The sequence below is a fragment of the Scyliorhinus torazame genome, chromosome 16 (assembly GCF_047496885.1).
Source record: "Scyliorhinus torazame isolate Kashiwa2021f chromosome 16, sScyTor2.1, whole genome shotgun sequence".
NCBI lineage: Eukaryota > Metazoa > Chordata > Chondrichthyes > Carcharhiniformes > Scyliorhinidae > Scyliorhinus > Scyliorhinus torazame.
Genome location: NC_092722.1, coordinates 8,115,627 through 8,135,437, shown reverse-complemented (window position 1 = coordinate 8,135,437; position 19,811 = coordinate 8,115,627). Strand labels below are relative to the sequence as shown.

The following is a 19,811-nucleotide window of genomic DNA, read 5'->3' as shown; positions in this document are numbered from 1 at the left end:
GAGGGTGGTGTATTTGTGGCGCTCGCTGCCCCATAGTGCGGTGGAATCTGAGTTATTAAATGGTTTCAAGCAGGAGATGGATGTATTTCTGGTTTTATATAACTGGTTAAAGGGATATGGGGAGCAGGTGGATTTGAGACCACAAAGAGATCAGCCATGATTTGGTTGAATGGTGGAACAGATTCGAGGGGCTGAATTGCCGACTTCTGCTCCTAATTCCCATGTTGCTACGTCCTGTGCAAGCAGATTTCATTCAATTTCAGCGCCATTGTGTTTGACCTAGACATCGGTCCAGTTATCTTGATTATTGCTTCTGAAATCCCCACTTTATTATCCAGTCTTTTGTTTCATGTGCCAAATGCAGCTGCTGGGGTTATAAAACACCGTTTGCACATCTGAGCATGTTGAATTCTCTGCCTGAAGGTGAAGTTGCTCTTTCTGTGGATCCTCGAAAGCTTTCTCTGTTTTGAAAAGCTCCCTGGTTGTTTTCATTCAGTGCGCAGATCGTTCTCATTTGTTGTGACACCATAATCGGGGCTGTTTGTTAAGCTGAGCTGAAACCGTTCATTAGTAGCTGACTGGAACAACCCTTCTCTAATTCTAGGGAAGCCCTCCTGGCTGAAATGGGAGTTGCTATACGAGAGGACGGAGGCACTTTGGGAGTATTCTCTCCGAAAAAGGTAGATCCCTTGTGTAAAAGAGTCTTTATATGAAACAAAAAGCTGGCACGGCTATCGAAAAGTTAATCACATGATTGCTTTGTTTAGTTGCATTGTCTACTTCCCTGTGTAACTATTTGCTTTTCAGCTTTTCCTAAAGCTTATTTTTTTTGTAGCACTCACAGCTTTGGTCTCTCTGTCACTCATCTATTTGCAATCGTTACATTTCTTCTATTGTTCGTACTACCGTTGTGCCTTTTGTGTTTAAGACCTGCACTGGTGTGTACTGGCCAGAACTAAACTTGTGAAAAAAATCGTGCAGGATATCATAGTGTTACCTGTGAACAACTGTGTTCCTAAACCCAACTGCAATGAGCCGAAAATGGCCAGATTTGGCACATCCTCTTGTTTTGTTTTCCATCTTGGAAGAGAATGCGACGAAAAATATTCTGTGGCATTTTAAAAGCTCAAATTACTTGTTACGTCCAATCCAAACTGAAGGCTATTTTGAAATTATCTGTTGCATTAATGTGTCCTCGCTTTGCACAACAGCAGAACAGATTCCGCACAGGAAATCGGTTAGTAACGCTGCAAAATATTCTCTTTTTTTAAATAAAAATGATTTCTTGAAGTTTCCACTTTGTAAAACACAAAATAACATATACGTACAAACAAAATAACATTTACAAATCCCCCTTCTGCCCCCCAACCCCCGAACCGTTGACTGTGACCAGTACCTAATGATAGACTAAGGTCACCATCTCCGATAGGTCCAGGGCCAGGACCCACCCAAGTCAGCCACCAACCCCGCCCCTAATGCAGGAAAAGAAAAGCGTTCCGGTCCCCCTCAGATCTCTACCCCCCAACCTCTCTCTTCTTTCTCTCTCTCCCTCCCCACACTCCCTAAAACAAACAGGTAAGCTCACGACGTCAACCATAGCCACCTCAGTCCCTAAACATACAAAAGATACAAACTGAAACACATCTCAAACCAACCCCTCCCAACCGTCCCCATTAAAGTCCCAATCAAATCGATTCAATCAAATCTATTTAATCAAATCCAAGTCCATGCTCCTTGACAAAAGCCTCCGCCTCCTCCAACGTATTGGCAAAAATAATCTTCCGACAGAAAAGTCCCCCTCAGCCTCGCCAGGTACACCATTCCACCCCAAACCTGACTCCACTCCGCTCCGACGTCCTGGTGTATCCGGATGATGCTCCCTTCCCACCTCCAGCCTCGATTCACTTTGGCCCCTTGCAGAACCTGCACCGTCTCCTGGAATCCCAACAACCCCCGCCCACAGCGGCTCATTCGTCCGAGGTTCCCGCCGGAGTAATCACTGGGGCCGATCCAATTCTGAGATTCTCTCTCCTCGACCTGTTCTCCTAGTCACCCACATTTGTCCTCAGTCTTGTTCCTGTCCTCCTCCACCAGCACCTCTGCTTCCAACGAGGTGACCCGATCACCATGCCGCCTCCACAACTTTCAGCGCCTCTCTGTGCTCCTTCACCGCCTCCAAGCTCTTTCTCTAGCTCCCGAAACACGCCAAGTGCCTCAATTGACTGCCTAAGGATTTCCATTATCACCCTGCCCTGCTCACCAAAATGCCTCGCAAGCTGCTTCTCAAACTCCTGCGCCATCACCCCAGTTAGCGTTTCCACGATGATTTGAGCAGCCACGCCCAAGGCCGTTCCTCCTGCTGTGCTCCGCAGGCTTTCTGACTTTGTCGAAGGATTACCACCTGTCACCTTCTTGCCACTAAAACATACTTTCGCCGACTAATTCCTTATCCCATATGACGGGCCAGTCTTGATAACCAAATCCCCAGGAACTAGATTTGAAAGTCCAAAAAAACAAAGAGAGCTATCTTGTGTGCGACCTTCTACTCCCGTCGCCATCCCTCAAGGATCATTCCAAAGTTTATTGGAAAGATCTTGTTGTCTTGCTTGTCAGATACCTTCATTATTTTTATAAAATTTTTTTTAGAGTACCCAATTCATTTTTTCCAATTAAGGGGCAATTTAGTGTGGCCAATCCACCTCGCCTGCACATCTTTGAGTTGTGGGGGCGAAACCCACGCAAACACAGGGAGAATGTGCAAACTGCACAGGGAAAATGTCCCAGAGCCGGGATCAAACCTGGGACCTCGGCGCCATGAGGCAGCAGCGCTAACCCACTGTGCCACCGTGCTGCCCCATCAGATACCTTCATAAACACCCAGGGTAGTTGTGTTTCATTTGGTTTGGGTTTCACCTGTTCTTTTAGGTTAGATTATTTACTGAAATTAACACTTCATTGGTATTTCCATAGTAACTGACTGTGGTCTTGGTGCAAGACTGAATTACTTTGAGTAAAACTAACCCAAAATGTACAAACAATTTGAACATTTGAGATTTGAGTGTCACTGTACAAATTAAATGGTTATACAGAAGCTATTGAATTAAACAGGCCTTTAAAAATGTGATGTGAGAAAGATTGGCAGAAATTGCAGGGTTGTTTTTTCAATTCTGAATTTTTTCAAATTCAAATGTGCAATATAAATATCTTCACACAGTGAGAGTGCCTTGGGGTCTGGGCGGCACGGTAGCACTGTTGCATCACAGCGCCAGGGTCCCGGGTTCGATTCCCAGCTTGGGTCACTGCCTGTGCAGAGTCTGCACGTTCTCCCTGTGTCTGCGTGCGTTTCCTCCGGCTGCTCCGGTTTCCTCCCACAAGTCCAGAAAGACGTGCTTGTTAGGTGAATTGGACATTCTGAATTCTCCTTCAGTGTATCCGAACAGGTGCCGGAATGTGGCGACTAGGGGATTTTCACAGTAACTTCACTGCTGTGTTAATGTAAGCCTACTTGTGACAATAATAAAGATTATTATAAATCTGCTATTAATAATCTTCATTCTAGTGACTTTTAGCATGCCTAAACTTTAGGTGGGTAAGTTGTGCAGGATATTTTAACCGTTTCATCAAATATTAGGGAATAACATTGTCCACACTTTTTAAATCTTTACTCTTGTGAAGTTAATTGGTGTGGAATTATAAAAATAGCAGTAGGCATATTTGTTACGATTAATCTGTCGAGTATAAAGACAGTACAAGTACTTAAGCCATTTATGTGCACACCAGTGTAAAGCTGTTTAATTATTCGTTTGTCATTGTCGTGTTCTTCACCTTTAAATTTTGTTCCTGTTTTTTTTAACCATTGCCTCCTGTTCAGATTTACAACCAGACATCATCTGACTTCTTTGAATCAGATGAAATGTTTACTCCTAAAAAGGTTGGTTTCTCAGATTAGGTTCATGAGCTTGAGACTGAAGTGGTAAAACTTTCATCGTGATAATGCCTCTCTTCGAAATATTTTCCTGAGTTCGTAAGCTCAGTCGAAGGCCACACCGTTTGTGTTCTCTTCCCCTGCTGTCTTTTGATAAGTCGGCAGTGACAAATGAGTCAATAATTGCTCCTTGGTTTTCAATGTAATGTTTGCCCAGTTATGTTATCCATTGCCCCTGTTGTTGAATTCCCTGCCTTGAGCCCCTGTGGTTTTCCACCAACTACATGGGCATCAAAGATTTTGGATCACAGCTCAATTTGTGTTGTGAATGAGTGAGAGTTTTGGGTTTCCACTGCCATTAATAAAAAGAATGCGGGGGGGTGAGGGAAGGAGGAACCAGAAGGACTCTCAGGGTTGTTAATATATACTGTATAATATGTATAGGTCGTTGCTACAGATAATTATATATTGGACTGTTAAATTATATTTTTGGAGAGTGTTACTTGTGACAAGGCAGTTGCCAATTAGGGTTAGTTTTCATTTTTGTTATTTATTATTTATTCATTTTTTGTTTATAAAATAGGTCATTGTTATTTGTGTTATAATATTGTGTAAAGGATGCACAATGTACTGTGTTGGTTGACCAAAAATTTTCAATAAAATATTTATTTTTAAAAAAAGAATCCGAAGAGAGTCTTAGATGTTGCCAAGCAGTTGAATGAACTGAGAAATCTTAATCTTCACACCTGAATGCAGCTATTCTGTTTATCACTGTTAAAGAAGAGAGTGGCCAACCCACCTATCCTGCACATCTTTGGGTTGTGGGGGTTAGACCCACACAGACACAGGGAGAATGTGCAAACTCCACACTGACAGTGAACCAGGGCCGGGATCGAGCCTGGGTCCTCGGTGCCGTGAGGCAGCAGTGCTAACCACTGCGCCACCGTGCCGCTGCAATGTTAGGTTGGCTTTAAGGAGTATCATAAAAGAGGAGAGAAAAGTTTAGGATGGGGATTCCAGCTAAGCAGTTGCAGGCACGGCCATCCATGGTGGATCAATCACAATTGGCAATTGGATCAGTCACAATCAGGAAGCCAGAATTGGAGATGAGTGCAGCTATTTTGGAAAGCTGTTTGCAGGAGGAGAATACAGAGATAGTGAGGGGTGAGAGGGCCACTGCAAAGGATTTGAAAACGAGGATGAGAATTTAAAAACCGAAGCTTTGCTTAACTGGCACCCAGTGTTGGTCAGTGAGCGCTGATGGGCAATGGGGTGGTGGTGGTGGTGGGGGGGGGGGGGGGGGGGGGGGGTTGAAAGGGCTTGGTCAGGATTAGGATATGGACAGCAAAGCTTTTGATCATGGATGTTGGGAGTCTGACCTGGAGAGCATTAAAGTAGTCAAGTCTGGAGTTGGGGGAGGCAAGGGTGAGGCTAGGCTGACGCAGAGACTGAATCGGGCAGTGTTACGGAGGTGTAAGTAAGTGGTCTTTCTAATGGAGTCATTCCCGTTCAATGCAATACACATTGTCGGAGATGTATGCACACCTACTCCTAAGTCCGTTCTCATGGTTACGCTGACACTTTTGTGGGTGGATAAGAATGTGGCTTCTGCGTAAACCTGTATACATAATGAAGGAAAAAATATTTTTTTTAAATGAAATGGGTTTTACGTATAAATATTCTGTAAATGGCGATGTGCATCATGCAATACATATTTCCTGATTAACTGATGGAAATGATTAAAAATTGATATTGTGGATCCTAATTGCATGCAGACTATACGACACACTTCTGTGTTGAAGCTACATGTGGATCATTGGCATATGTAAACTAGAGGTTGATCATAGTTCTCCAGTTAATCCACAGAGAAAAACATAAAGGCTTGATATAAAATGTGGCGTTAACAGTCTTGTGCACATTCTGATTTTGCTTGATTTTTATGGAAATCCACTCAACGGTGACTCAATTACCATTAAACTTTAAAATGGATAGAAATCACACCATGAGTCGAACTGCCTAAACCAAATTCTGTCATGTTGAAGGTTATCTAATTTTCAACTATTCAGAGTTAAATTTGGGAACAAAATAGAACATTATGACTTGGTTAGTGCTGAGTCATAATGTAGTTCTAGTTCTGTGGCTTTGACTTGAGGATTTGTCTACTCCAGTATAGAGCATTCAGGAAATATGCGACATTATCACAATGATATTGTCTCAAGTCTCATGAACTCAAATGGATTTATTTCAGTCTGTGTCATCTAATCCCTTCCCGTACTAGCTCCTTTATGTTTCACACAGTTCATGGTTCTCTCCACTTGTTACCCATTTTGTTGCAATGTCTTCCTTGTGTGTCTCCTTGCATTCATGCTTTTCTGTCACTTTTTACTTTGGCATTTCTGCTTCCTGACACACCATGTTGCTTAGATTTTGAATCCAAGGCCATGTGATCTTTTTGCTGACTCCTATGGCGTGTTCTCTCCAAAGAAGGTTGGTATATATGATAGTGTCGAAATGATGGTGTTAAATTATCTGTTTATAATGTGTAATGCTCGTGTTAATATTGAACTGTTACATCTATCGGTGTTAAATCTGTCATGTTCCTTTAGTACAATACACATCACAAGGAGGTATGTTTCAACCTGCTGATCACCAATTTCACCCCTGGAATACCACTTGCGATTGCACTGTCCTCCTGTAGTCGGGAAGCCTGGGCTACAAAATGTGTAGCACCAGTCTTCAGTTAGTTAATAGGAATAATTCGAAAAAGGCAACTTGTACAGGTCTAGTGTCTCAAAACCGGCAAGCTCAGAACCAGGTTCCTGCTGGATTTTGGATCTTGCCGGCTTGCAGAGAAAACAATTGAACCTAAAATGAATAGGAGATGTGTGAAATCGAATGTTTAAGTTTTTTATTTCATCGGGCGGCACGGTGGCGCAATGGTTAGCACTGCTGCCTCACTGCGCCGAGGACCCAGGTTCGATCCCGGCCCCAGGTCACTGTCCGTGTGGAGTTTGCACATTCTCCCCATGTGGGTTTCACCCCCACAACTCAAAGATGTGCAGGGTAGGTGGATTGGCCATGCTAAAATTGGGCCTTAATGAAAATTCTCTGGTCAGGTGGGGTCAAGGGGCGTGAGAGAAAACCGGCGTGAGAAGCCGATAGCTGTCCCATTAAAATCTTTTTACTAATTTAATAACTATTAAATTTGATGCGTGGCAACTTATTTTTAAAAATTGTTCGGTCAACTCTGGTTTTTAGAAATCCAAATTAGGGACACTGTCTGCACTGTAACCTGAAATAGTTTAAACTTAGAGGTAGTTTATGAAAAAGACTCCCGGGAATGCTGTTCTGAATAGTTTGAGAATCTAACAGTCTTGTGGAATATGTTAGGAGGCTGTTAGACCCGTACAATTATAGATCAGTTTTGTTTCCTCCCTGTAATATCATATCAGTGTGAAGTGCTGCCTGCTTCTTTATAGATTACATATTGTCTGAGTTACAGCCAAAGGAATGTGTGATGAAAAGCCAGGAGACCCAAAACGCTGGAGTGATTTAGGCGCTGAACCATTTTTCATTAAAGGTCAAATTAAGGATGACCAAAGCAAGACTTTCCTGCCTGTTAATTGCCCGTTTTAAAACGGAATATTGTGGATGGTGGTGGTTGACACGAGTGGTCTACATTCTGTTGTTTCATCTCGTGGGGTGAATGAGCTCGCTGTTGGCTACATGAAAGTTTGTGCACACTGTGGTGTTATAATGATACATGCACCAGTCGCTCATCAGGGGGTTGTGTAAACATGGTGTAGGTTAGTTTATTTAGACTGGGCACATGATGACATTTATACTTAGGTAGAAAACTTGAAGACATCAGCAGCAGAGGTGTGTGTGCGTTCTCTGCTCGAAGGCAAAGGTGAAGCTAAGACTGGATTACATGACACATTTCCCTTCTAGTGATGTCACATTGTTATCCCTTAAAGGCACATTACAACAATTCGAGCCTCAATTTCTAACTGTGGCCATCGTTAAATTTTTCCGCCAAATTGAAAATGACTTCATGTTCTTGATAGTTATATTTCAAATCCATTGATTTAGCACCGTCAGCAGTGACATTTTGTTCCTTGCTTAAGGTAAATATATTCAGCAGCCTATAATTAAAACCGCCCCCGCAAAACAGCTTCATTGAGCTTGTTGAATAGTATGGAAGTGCAGTAATAAATTTAGAGTACCCAATTCATTTTTTCCAATTAAGGGGCAATTTAGCGTGTTCAATCCACCTACCCTGCACATCTTTGGGTTGCGGGGGCGAAACCCACGCAGACACTGGGAGAATGTGCAAACTCCACACGGACAGTGACCCAGAGCCGGGATCGAACCTGGGACCTCAGCGCCGTGAGACTGCAGTGCTACCACTGCGCCACTGTGCTGCCCCTCCAAGTTATCATTGTTGACGTGATGGGCAGCACGGTGGCACAGTGGGTTAGCCCTGCTGCCTCACGGCGCCGAGGTCCCAGGTTCGATCCTGGCTCTGGTCACTGTCCGTGTGGAGTTTGCACATTCTCCCCGTGTTTGCGTGGGTTTCGCCCCCACAACCCAAAGATGTGCAGGGTAGGTGGATTGGCCACGCTAAATTGCCCCTTAATTGGAAAAAAATGAATTGAGTACTCTAAATTTTCTTTTTTAATGTTTATTTAAAAATAAATAAATACTCATTGGACGTGTGAGTTTGGATATGAGGCAGTGGAATGGTGGGGGCCATCAAAACTCAACACGACCTGCAAGTGTATTTATGCAGGAGTCGTTTGACGTCTTTGGGAATTGGCACCTTGGTTTTTGTTCCCCAGGCTTTTTGCTCTCTCTTCTCCCTCATCCCTCCCCATTCCCCATCCATATTCATCTGGATATGCAAAGAGCAGTTCTGGCATCTCGTCTACCTAGTTAACCAGGCGCAGACTAGGGATTGAAGCTGGAACTCTCCTGGTTCCCTTTGTACATTTATCTATGGAGACACTGACCAAGTTTGGCATTTTGTTGCGGCGGCGGGCGGGGCGGGAGAGGGAGAGGGAGAGGGAATATCGCATTTCTTAGAGCTAAAGTTATTTTGAGGATATGTGTGACCAGACCAGTCGCTGAAATGCAATGTGATTTCCTTCAGTCTCATGTAACTGTGTTTTGTCTGAGGGATCTTCTATTCCAAAGATTAGTGTGAATCCATGCAAAATCTGCCTTGATTATTTATAAAGCTGCAGATGTTGGGTAAGCTGTTCTGCTGTTCTGTTTTCTTTTTTAAACTATTCTCATTTTCTTATCAGACGCCACATCTAGTGAACCTCAACGAGGATCCCCTCATGTCAGAGTGCCTGCTGTACTACATCAAAGATGGCATCACAAGGTAATGAGATTAAATGGAAAGTCAAGCTACCTTGAACAAGATGGCAACCAGACCGACTGGGTTGCTGGCTCTAAACTTTATAAGGCTCGACAGAGATGGATTTTGTTTCTCATTAAAATGAATTTTCATTCAAGAGGCTGGATTTTTGCGAACTTGAGCTATAAAGTATTCAGACCGTTTTGAAATCTGATCTTTTGAATTTGCACGGGCTAAGAAACGCAATTTCCGTTATTTTGATAGTTTGACAACCTATGAATGTATCGCATCTGCCTCTGAGCAGTGTAGAAATTCTGACGGAATATCTCATTGAAACCCACTGTCCAGCCATTTAAAAATCTTTGAAGTGGCACCTGGTGGCAATGCTGGCTCTCATGTTCCCCTTGCCAAGCCCTTCCAGTGAAGGCTATCGGTGAGCAGAGGAACAAGAGGAGGACATTTAGCCCCTTCAACCTGCCCCGCCTTTCAATGCGGTTATGGATGGCCTGTGACCTCACTGCACTGTATACCCTTGCTTCGGCCCATTTCTCTTGGTGCCTTTGGGGAACAGAAATCTATCCATCTCGGAACTCGGAATTCGCAGTTGATCTAGCTGTGTGCAGGAGAGCGGGCCAAATTTCTGCTGCTTTTGTGTGTCGAAGTGTTCCCTAATTTGACTGCTGAAAGGTCTGTCCCCAATTTTTAGACCATGTTCCGTGGTCCTAGACAACCCAAATAATGGAAGTGGTTTATTTGTCTCTCGTTCTAGCTTATCTTAGCCCCTTAAAATTTAGAAAAAGTGGACAGATTCTGATCAGTTTGAAATGGTGCAATCAACAAAGGAGCTTAAATCAGAGGCATATTCGTCACATATTGCAATTTGTTTGTACCCCTGTAGGAGATGTTCACCAAAATAATTGGGTAAATATACCCATTAATTGGGTAGAGCATTGAGATTGACTAATGTGTGCTGACTTCTGTAAGAAAATAGAATTGTTATAAAGTTTAATTGTTCAGTTTTTAAAAAAAATTCTGATTCCATTTTACAATCACATTTTTAACAGACTAATAGTGCATGGTCCTTGCTGTTTAATGGGCAGCATCATATTTGCCTCCGAACTTTCCTGTCTAGTAGCAGGATATCAGTGAATCGAGCATTGAGAGGTTATAATTTAACAAAGTTGTGATAGGTGTCGGCGTTAACTATTTTGATGCCATGCAGACCGCCATCGGATCAGAGTTAGCTGACTTTTGCTTTCACAGAAATGTCCTCATTCTGAGCGTATTATTTGTGCTCGAAATGAGGGTGCCCATGTTGTGGAATGCAGCAACCTCTCTGGGTATCACCCTTTCAGGATAGGCTTCTATTTTAGGCATTGAACTCAATTTGACTACAATCACCCAGGTGGACCTAAATTTGAATTTCGGATGGATATCCTCAACTCCTGTTTTCGTCTGATTTTGCACGCTGTCCTTTCTTGATTCGGTAGCTGTTTTCTACATGTCCCCCAAGCTTCCAAAAAGCAAAATTCCATCAGTTTCAGCCGATCAAATGTCTTGATTTTGGAGGGGGGGTGGGGAATCATTTTCAACTGTGACTCATGATGTGTTGTGTGGATCACATACAGGTCACCAACACTTGAAATAGTGCAACACTATTTTATTGAATCATTAACTGTTTAAACATACTCAGACTGTGGGTTAATACGATACTAGCTTTAACTAAAGACCTTTGCCTTGTCCTAACCAGTCGATGCACTCAGCACATTGTAAATGTCTGTGTTACAGGCTGAGAGCTCTGTCCTCCTAGCTAGCTGCAACTCAAATGAGCGGGAACTCTGATGCCCCCTGTCTTTATAGTGCGTGTGCTCTCACTGGTGATTGTGTATGTTGATTGGTCCCACTGTGTGTCCATCAGTGTGTGTCTGCACCATGATATACTGGTGTATATTATGACAACTCATAGTGCAACCTGAATTTAGTCAGGCGTATAATGAAATATTTATCACAATAGTAAGTGGATATCTCGCTTGTATGTTTAAATGCTGCGAATATAGTGTATATATTTTTTTAATTATCAGGGTTGGCCAGGCAGATGCCCAGAGGCGTCAGGACATAGTTCTGAGTGGAGCACACATCAGAGAAGAGCACTGTAGCTTCAAGAGTGACCAGAATCAAAATGGAGAAGGTAAAAACTGACAAACTTGGTTTTCCCCCCCACAAACATTTTATAAGTAATTTTAGAGATCAAAATTGCAAGATCTCTGAATCCGAATAGAATTCTGTGGACAAAACAGTCTGCAGATTATCGCAGATTAAAATGGTATGGCTTTGCATGCATCGGGCTATGATACTTTACCTTTTTAAAATGGGGATATTGGAATAATTGTATATTCGATCATGTTAATAAAGTTTTCCAACGGAGACTCTAATCATATTTTGAAGAGTAGGGAGTTTGAGCTTTAACATCTTAGTGTGTTGCTGCTTTTTACAAAAAGAAGCATGTTAAAGGTTTTTTGTCGAAAGGAATTTGATTTCAGAATGCAACGCTGATTGTTCCACATGACCAGGGTGGAACTTGTAACATGTTGTTCAACCACAAAATAATCTCTGTTCACATGTATGATAGTAAATGTTTGTCCATTTTAATTGGAGTTCTTGAAGAGCTGTCATCTGGCTTAGAACCTGTATTATCATCCCTGTTGAAGCGAATAACTTGTAATCACCAATAGAAATGACCAAAGGACAAGATTTTCATGTTGTAAGACCTTTACTGTAACAAACTGAAAATAAACATTGATCAAACGTTACTTAACAGGCAACTATTACACCAAACTAGAATAGATACTTTCACATTAGCAAATGCAATTGTGATGTGCCTTACAACCCCTTGGTGCAGCGCACTTCTGGCAGATGGGTGTCATTAGAAGAACAGGTTCTTTAGCAGGCACACCTTTCCTTGCCACAGTAGGTTGCAAATTCCATTGTCCTTCAAAGTCATTCTCTAAGAAAGTAGAATTGGGTGTTAAAAAGTTTAATTGTTCAGTTTAAAAAAACAAAAAAAATTCAGAGTCTTCAAGATCAAGCACTGCTTCCATCAGCAAGGCCCACTGTGGCAACTCCTTGTTCCTTCAAGATTCTCCCCCTTTACTTTTGAACAGAAGGCAAATTCTTACAAGCATCCTGCTTCTCCACAGCAACTCCTACCTTGTCTCTCCCGGCTGGGCAAGGTTCCCTGGCCTCCCTGCGACGTGTTTTTGGCCGGGGGGGGGGGGGGGGGGGGGGGGGGGGCACCGTCGGCCAGGATGTCAATGGATTTCCCCATTGAATCCACCTCAAACCAATGAGAAACCAGTGGTGGGGATGCGTCGTCGGCAGAACTGGAAGATCTCGTCCTCTGTGTCTCACTAAAGCAGCCGTCCCTTTTACTGTGAGTCACTGTGGGAAGATTTGAAAACTGTCGCAGAATTTCAGTCGGTTTCTGTTTCACTCCCATGCCAACCAGACCAATAACTGGGATCCTTCCGGTATTCTCAAATTTACCTGAAGCTAAAAGACATTTTAAAACATAGCTGTCTTGTAAAGTCCAGTGTTTGTGCTCATGGGATATTATTTCGGCCAATAAGCACGCTACTATAAGTGAATCCGAAGCCTATTAGAAATGGAGGGCTATTTGGTTTTAATGTTATGTTTTGTGAATGGTACAATTCTCACAGCACACAAGCAGCTTCTGAGTGTGCCGGCAATGCTAGGTTCACTTGTGCCTAATGCATGTGTTTGGAATGTGCTGCTAATTGTGAAGCACCGTACAGATGATGCTAAGTGCAGATCAGCCCACTGCTTCCCCTGGCAGTCATTAGCAGTTCGACGGGAATGTATTGCGTGCATCCAGCGCCATGGTTTTCCTCCCACCTCGTTTGAACTGGCAGTGTTTCAGTCTGTTCGTTCTCACCTGTCTTCGCAGTTGTCGTCACTCTGGTGCCCTGTGATGGAGCTGAAACTTATGTGAATGGCAAGCGAGTCGCCAATCCAGTGAAACTACGTTCAGGTAGGCAAAGCACAGATTAAAGTGTCAGTCTGTTACATTGTGTTTCTTCTATTTGGTCTAGGTTAGGGTTGTCGTTGACGCTGCATAGCACTTTCTGCTGTGGTTTGATACTTTCCTATTTGGGTGATGAGGGAAGGCCGTGGCGTACTGTTATTGTCACTGGGCTAGTAATCCACTAGCCCAGGCTAATGCACTTTGGACAAAGTGGGGGAATTTAAATTCAATTCATCTGCCATGACTCAATGTCAAGTATTGTTTTGTGCCGCTTCTGTCCGTGCTTTGGGATTATCTTTTTTACACTATAGATAAATGCAAGTTATTGTTGTTTATGCAATCATCTTTGCCTTTTTACCTGTCCTGATATTCGTTCCATCACCCTGAAATTTGAAACTGTTGGCTCAATCCTGCTCTAGGGAATCGTATTATTATGGGCAAGAATCACGTCTTCCGATTCAATCATCCTGAGCAGGCACGTGCTGAGCGTGAGAAGACCCCGTCTGCCGAGACCCCAGTTGAACCTGTCGATTGGGCTTTTGCTCAGCGGGAACTCCTGGAAAAACAAGGCATCGATATGAAACAAGAAATGGAAAAAAGGTAAATGTAACCCAGAGAATTCTTTTTCTGAAAACGTATGATTTGGGCCAATATATTTATGGTTCTCGAGGTAAGCGATGATGATGCTGAAGGTAGATCTCGTAGCAAGTACACAGTGCAGAATAAAAATGTCATTACGCCAACACTTGTTACACAAGTGATACACCCCTGCTGACCACACTTGTGGGCTTGAGGCTTATTAAATTGGTGACACGGACATTAAATAATGGTGTCCTACCTGCATTGACCAGGTTTTACCTGCACTGGATTTCATTGCACAGATAGTCGTGATGTGGAGATGCTGGTGTATGACTGGGGTGGGCCCAGTAAGAAAGAAGTCTTACAACACCAGGTTAAAGTCCACCAAGTTTGTTTGGAGTCACTAGCTTTCGGAGCGCAGCGCCTTCATCGGGTGAGTTCTGATGAAGAAGCTGCGTTCCGATAGCTAGTGATTCGAAACAAACCTGTTGGACTACTCTTACACTATTTTGCATGCTTACCTGTACAGATCCCTAGTTTGGAAATTTAATTGCCTAATGTAGAAGTGTATTTGAAAACTGCAGTGCTAGACACTGATCTAACTAATATGGGATGTCTGTGGATCAAAAATGGTTTGTCCTTAGCAGCTGGGCTAGTATATGTGAGGGTGGATGTGTCAACAGTTTAATTTGGATTCTTGGGTGTGATCAACTCCAGTTGTTAATGTTGAAGGTGAGCTATCACTAAGCTCTGTGTGCTGTAGCGCCGTCAAATTTCCTGTCTATTTTGGTGGCTGCTTGACTATCCTGACTGAGGCAGCTTGCTCAGGGAGGGACATGAATTAGAGAAAAAACATCACGGTTCTAACAGTTGCAAGTCAAACAAAATCTTGCTTTCCATTCAAGGAAATGTACGTGAAGTGCCTTATTGCGGCTTCAGGACATCGAAAGGCACTATACAACAAATTAATTGCTTACTGAAATGCAATAAGTGTTATGTACAGCAGTCAGTTTGTGCAGAGCAAGATTCCAAAGACAGCACGTTAATGAGTACCAATCGTTTGTTGTTGGTTGGGAAGAATGTTGGCAAGGACAGATGAGCTTCTTGTTCCTCATCGAATAGTTATATTTTGCACCTATCTGAGGGTGGAGCGGTTCCTCGGTACAAAACCAAACCCAAAAAGACAGTGTTCCTGATAATCCCCCCCTGATTATGCACTCGAGACGCAGTGGGAAGTCAAGCCTTGAGCCTCTGCCTGGAAGATGAAAGTGTTGCAAACGGAAAGTGGGTGTCCGTTCTTGTACAAGCAGGGAGCAAGGTTGGGACTGGCCATATGTATTGCCTAGAAACTTTACAGGCAGCAAGGGGATTGTAGTGTTTTATTCTAAACTAGATTTGACATCAAGTGGCAGAAGTAATATGACAGTGTTATGCCCACTATGTCTGCATTTGTCTGAGAATTGCAATATTCCAATGTCATCACTGCATTCTATAATTATCCCATATGCATCAAACCCATGCAACGTAATATCAAGTAAGCTACCATTTCAGATTTGTCTTGCCTCAGCAATTTCAATGTCTCCTGTTAAAGAAGCGTGCGTAAGGATGTGCCGCAAACTGCCTTTTGCAAAACTGTCTCTGCATTTGGGAACATCATTAGGCGCAAAATGTTTTTGGAAATGCTCTCTAAAGGACAAGACCAATGTAAGCCTGTTTCTCATTCCCAACTAGACCTTGCTCCAACTGATGATTGAAAGTTTGAAAATACTCCCAAGTCTATCCAAAATTGCCTGCACCCCCATCAATCCATTCCTCCACTCCTCCTCCTGTGGTGTTGTCTACTGTTTATTAGTAATACCCTTTTTCTATACGCATGGCATGTAGTTTGCACAGTTCTGCGAGCACGTGCGGGGAATTATTTGATCGCTGAACTGCTTTACTGAAAACCAGAAATTGAGTTCGGCAATTGTCTTGAAATCTGTCCATACCTGGGTCAGTACTGAACCTACAGGGCCCTGTATCCACGCATCTAAAATATTATGTTCTCAACAGGCTACAAGAAATGGAGATCCTATACAAGAAAGAGAAGGAGGAGGCTGACCTGCTTCTGGAACAGCAACGCTTGGTAAGAATTGTTGACTCCCTTTCAATTCTAACATTTCTTGTGTGTCAGATAATTGTTTTATTGCATTAGACTGGCCTGAAATGAGTGGATTGTTCATGCTTGCTTTGTTGATTTCCAGACACTACTAATTTTGCACAATCTTCCACCTCTGACTTTCCATTGAACTCTTTGTAATGAGACTTGAAATGGATCATTTAAAACTGCATGGTACAATCCACTTCTCTTGCATGGGACTTCATCTTCCTTGTATCTTCTGGAGAAATAACGATTCTGCCCTATTTGAACAATACCCCACAGCAAGACTTACTCGGGGAGACGAGGGTTATGTACTCAACAGATGCTTCACCTCATGGGGTAATTGTGGTAGGGTTTTGTTCTCTTGGGGAGAGGCAGCTTCTGCAAAACAAAACTATCCCATCTTTAAATGGACATGACTATTTTACGTGAATTAGTTAATTTTAGGGCAGAACCTAGGAGGACGATTGGCGGAGGAAGTAACTTGATGACAAACGAATTTAGCAGCAAATAATTGTGATCTTTAGTCAGTTAGATAAGCCTTTTTCTTGAGGGTAAGAAACAGGGTGACTCATATCTCAAATTGTTTAGAGACAATTTTATTTTGAATCCTTCTTGAAGTTAGTCTGTTTTGAGTTGATGCTGTGTACTTGTGGTTTGTTTTATAGGATTTGTGCGATATTATCCCCGTAGATCTATTTTGGATTTGTTCCTGAAATATGAAAACGCGCAGGAACTGGCTGGCACCATGGCTAGTTAGCACTGTTGCTTCACAGAGCAAGGGTCCCGGGTTCAATTCCTGGCTTGTGGCAATGTCACTGCCTGTGCGGAGTTTGCACATTTTCCCAGTGTTTGCATGGATTTCCTCCGGGCGTTCCGGTTTCCTCCCACAAGTCCTGAAAGGCGTGCTTGTTAGGTGAATTGGGCATTCTGAATTCTCCCTCTGTGTACCCGAACAGGCGCCGGAATGTGGCGACTAGGGGCTTTTCACAGTAACTTCATTGCAGTGTTAATGCAAGCCTACTTGTGACAATAATAAAGATTATTATAGTTTCTGGGACTTATAAGTTCAAATCAAAGTTGATTTGGAGGTGAAATTATCCTTCCCTTCAGGTTGAAAGAATCCTTTGGGAAATCTTCAGTTCCTAACGGGCAATGAGTCTGCTTAATTTGTTTCTAGCTGGCAGTCTCTCCTGGAGAGGCTTGTTGATGTTCGGTGTGCAAATTGGAAAAGTGCCACACTGATGCAGTAGGGGATTGAGTATATCCCTGCCGCCTAATGATGCTGTTCCTCGAATGGGCAGGCTTGATACCAAAACTAGGTTCCTGAAATGGATGATGTTCCACTTCCTGGTATTAACCTCCCTCGCCCTGATTAATCCAAGCATCTAAAGAGCACTTGGCCTCCCCTGATTGGCTCAATAACCGTGTGGGACAGAGAAGTTGTTGCTTTAATCTCCAGTCTGTGCTCAGTTAATTGAACTCTGCCAACAGTGTGGGTGGGAAGCTGCAGCTGGCCTCCATGTGAGGGAAAGGAGAATTGGCAACAGCTTGAGTGCCGTGGTTGCTGTCCACTGAAGGTACTTCCATTACCCACTGTTGGAACAAGTGTGCCTTGCTGGAGGAGTCAGCTGGGCCTTACTTCCTTGGTTAATGCATAAAGAATGGCCATGTTAACTCATGCAGGTGCTAGACGGATGCCTGCAGAACCATAGCCCAGCAAGAAATTATTGGGGGTTCTGATGTATTGTTTGAGGGATGTGCTGGTGATGTTGGAGATTTTTATTTCTTCCTTATGTTTTGAACAGAATTGGAAAAGGTCACTTGCGTTCTATAGATACCTGATGAGAAAATTGACGCACGTGGGTGGCAGGGTGGCACAGTGGTTAGCACTACTGCCTCAGCGCCAGGGACCTGGGTTCAATTCTGACCTCGGCTGTGTGGAGTTTGCACATTCCCCCGGTGTCTGCATGAGTTTCCTCCCACAGTCCAAAGATTGTGCCAGTTAGGTGGATTGGCCATGCCAAATTACCCCCTTCATTTCCAAAGATGTGTGCAGGTTAGGTGGGGCTACAGGGATAGGGCGGGATGGTCTGAAGAGCCGACCTGGGTAGGGTACTCTTTCGGAGGGTCGATGTAGATTCAATGGGCCAAATGGCGGCCTCCTGCACAGTTGGGATTCTATGGACATTTTAAATGTGTTCGTTCTGCTTTTCCTTAATTGCTTCACAGGGACAATTAGGGAAGAGGAAGATCCATAATATATAGTTAGTGTTTATGAAGGTTGCCATTAAATGCTTACAAAAAGGATGTTCAGCAACATCCATTTGGTTAAACGAATGATGGAAAGAATGAATGGGGCTCAACATCTTTTTTGTAAGCGTTTAACAAAATAGGTTGGTGAGATTGCCCCCAGAAGTGCTAGTATTCATGTGAATGATATATTGGTAAATTTCAAAAATATGTGACCCCCCTACTCTCTCTCCATTCCCATTAGAGTGGTACACAAGTCATCTTTTAAACCCCAACTTGAGATCTGAATTCAAACTTGTAAAAGCCAAGAAGTCCAACTGTTGTCCAATTAAATATCCAAGTTCGGTTGATAAACCAATTGGTTCTTTGGCGGTTGATTTTTATTTTTAAATGCAAGCTGCAAATAATTTTAAAACAAAAAAAGTTTATGCACCTACAGCAACGTGGCTTCCTCCTCTGTTGTTTTAAAGAAAAAATACTCTACCAGACTTCTAAAGTTTTGGTAACCTGTTGCTGTTTGTTTTCTCTACATCTAATGCACAACCAAGATTAGGAATTTGAATGCTATGATTTTTGTTTAAAAGGACAGCAATGGATCTTCAAGCTCATTTCTTATATTGAGGCCTTTTATGCTGCCCATATGGGCCTCACTCTTTTCATTTCACCTTAAGATAGTAAACACTGGCTATTTTGAGGTGACAATGTACTGATGCCTTGCTTGATCCAAAACATTAATCTTCTGAACGATTTGAATTTGTGATGTTAACTATGATCGATTAGACTGATGAGGTTATGTAGACTTCACCTTCTTTTCCCCAAGATTTGAGAGTTGGTAGTGTCTCATTCTTGCTCAAATTTGATCTCCAAATCATTTTTTAAAAACACCAATACTTCTGTATATCTGTGTAGTGGGAATAATGCAACGCCGAGACATCACAAAGGAGTCTGGCAGAATCTTGAAATTAACGTGGCTATTTTTTAAATTTTATGAAAACAACTTTTTGCGGCTAGCACGGTGGCACAGTGGTTAGCACTGCTGCCTCACGGCGCTGAGGTCCCAGGTTCGATCCCGGCTCTGGGTCACTGTCTGTGTGAAGTTTGCAATGTATAGCCCATATATAAATAAATATATATATATATATATATATATATATATTTATTTTTAAAATTTTTGATCAAAAATATTAAGCCTTTGACCTGGTGTTAGTTGTTCAAAGAAATGATGACTAACATTTTTCGCATTGTATTTCAAAACCATCCTACTCCCTTCTCTGCAAGAGTGAGAAACTACCTTAAAACGTATCTTGGCTTTGTTTTAGAATTGAGATGAGTATTGGCTGCTCTAGATTTAACTGCATTTATATGTGCACCTGCATTACTAACCCATCTTAACAGCATTCAACCTCTGTATAAAACCGGATGCACGACGCATTTACCCTGCCGTTTTAAATGAGGATTGCAAAGAGGCAATCACTTTTTTGCATGTTTGTAGCACGCCTTGGGTGTA

General features: G+C 42.7%; 1 protein-coding gene across 15 annotated transcripts in view; it reads left to right on the top strand.

Annotated features, from left to right (window-relative positions):
- Positions 1–19,811, top strand: part of kif1b (kinesin family member 1B) — a 231,679-nt gene that overhangs the window by 113,249 nt on the left and 98,619 nt on the right. For all 15 annotated transcript variants that reach the window (XM_072477876.1, XM_072477878.1, XM_072477875.1 and 12 more), the window contains 6 exons: positions 605–680; positions 9,235–9,314; positions 11,372–11,478; positions 13,255–13,338; positions 13,752–13,932; positions 15,964–16,036. In XM_072477876.1, coding sequence (XP_072333977.1) covers positions 605–680; positions 9,235–9,314; positions 11,372–11,478; positions 13,255–13,338; positions 13,752–13,932; positions 15,964–16,036 — 601 coding nt within the window. The remainder of the gene's footprint in view (positions 1–604; positions 681–9,234; positions 9,315–11,371; positions 11,479–13,254; positions 13,339–13,751; positions 13,933–15,963; positions 16,037–19,811) is intronic.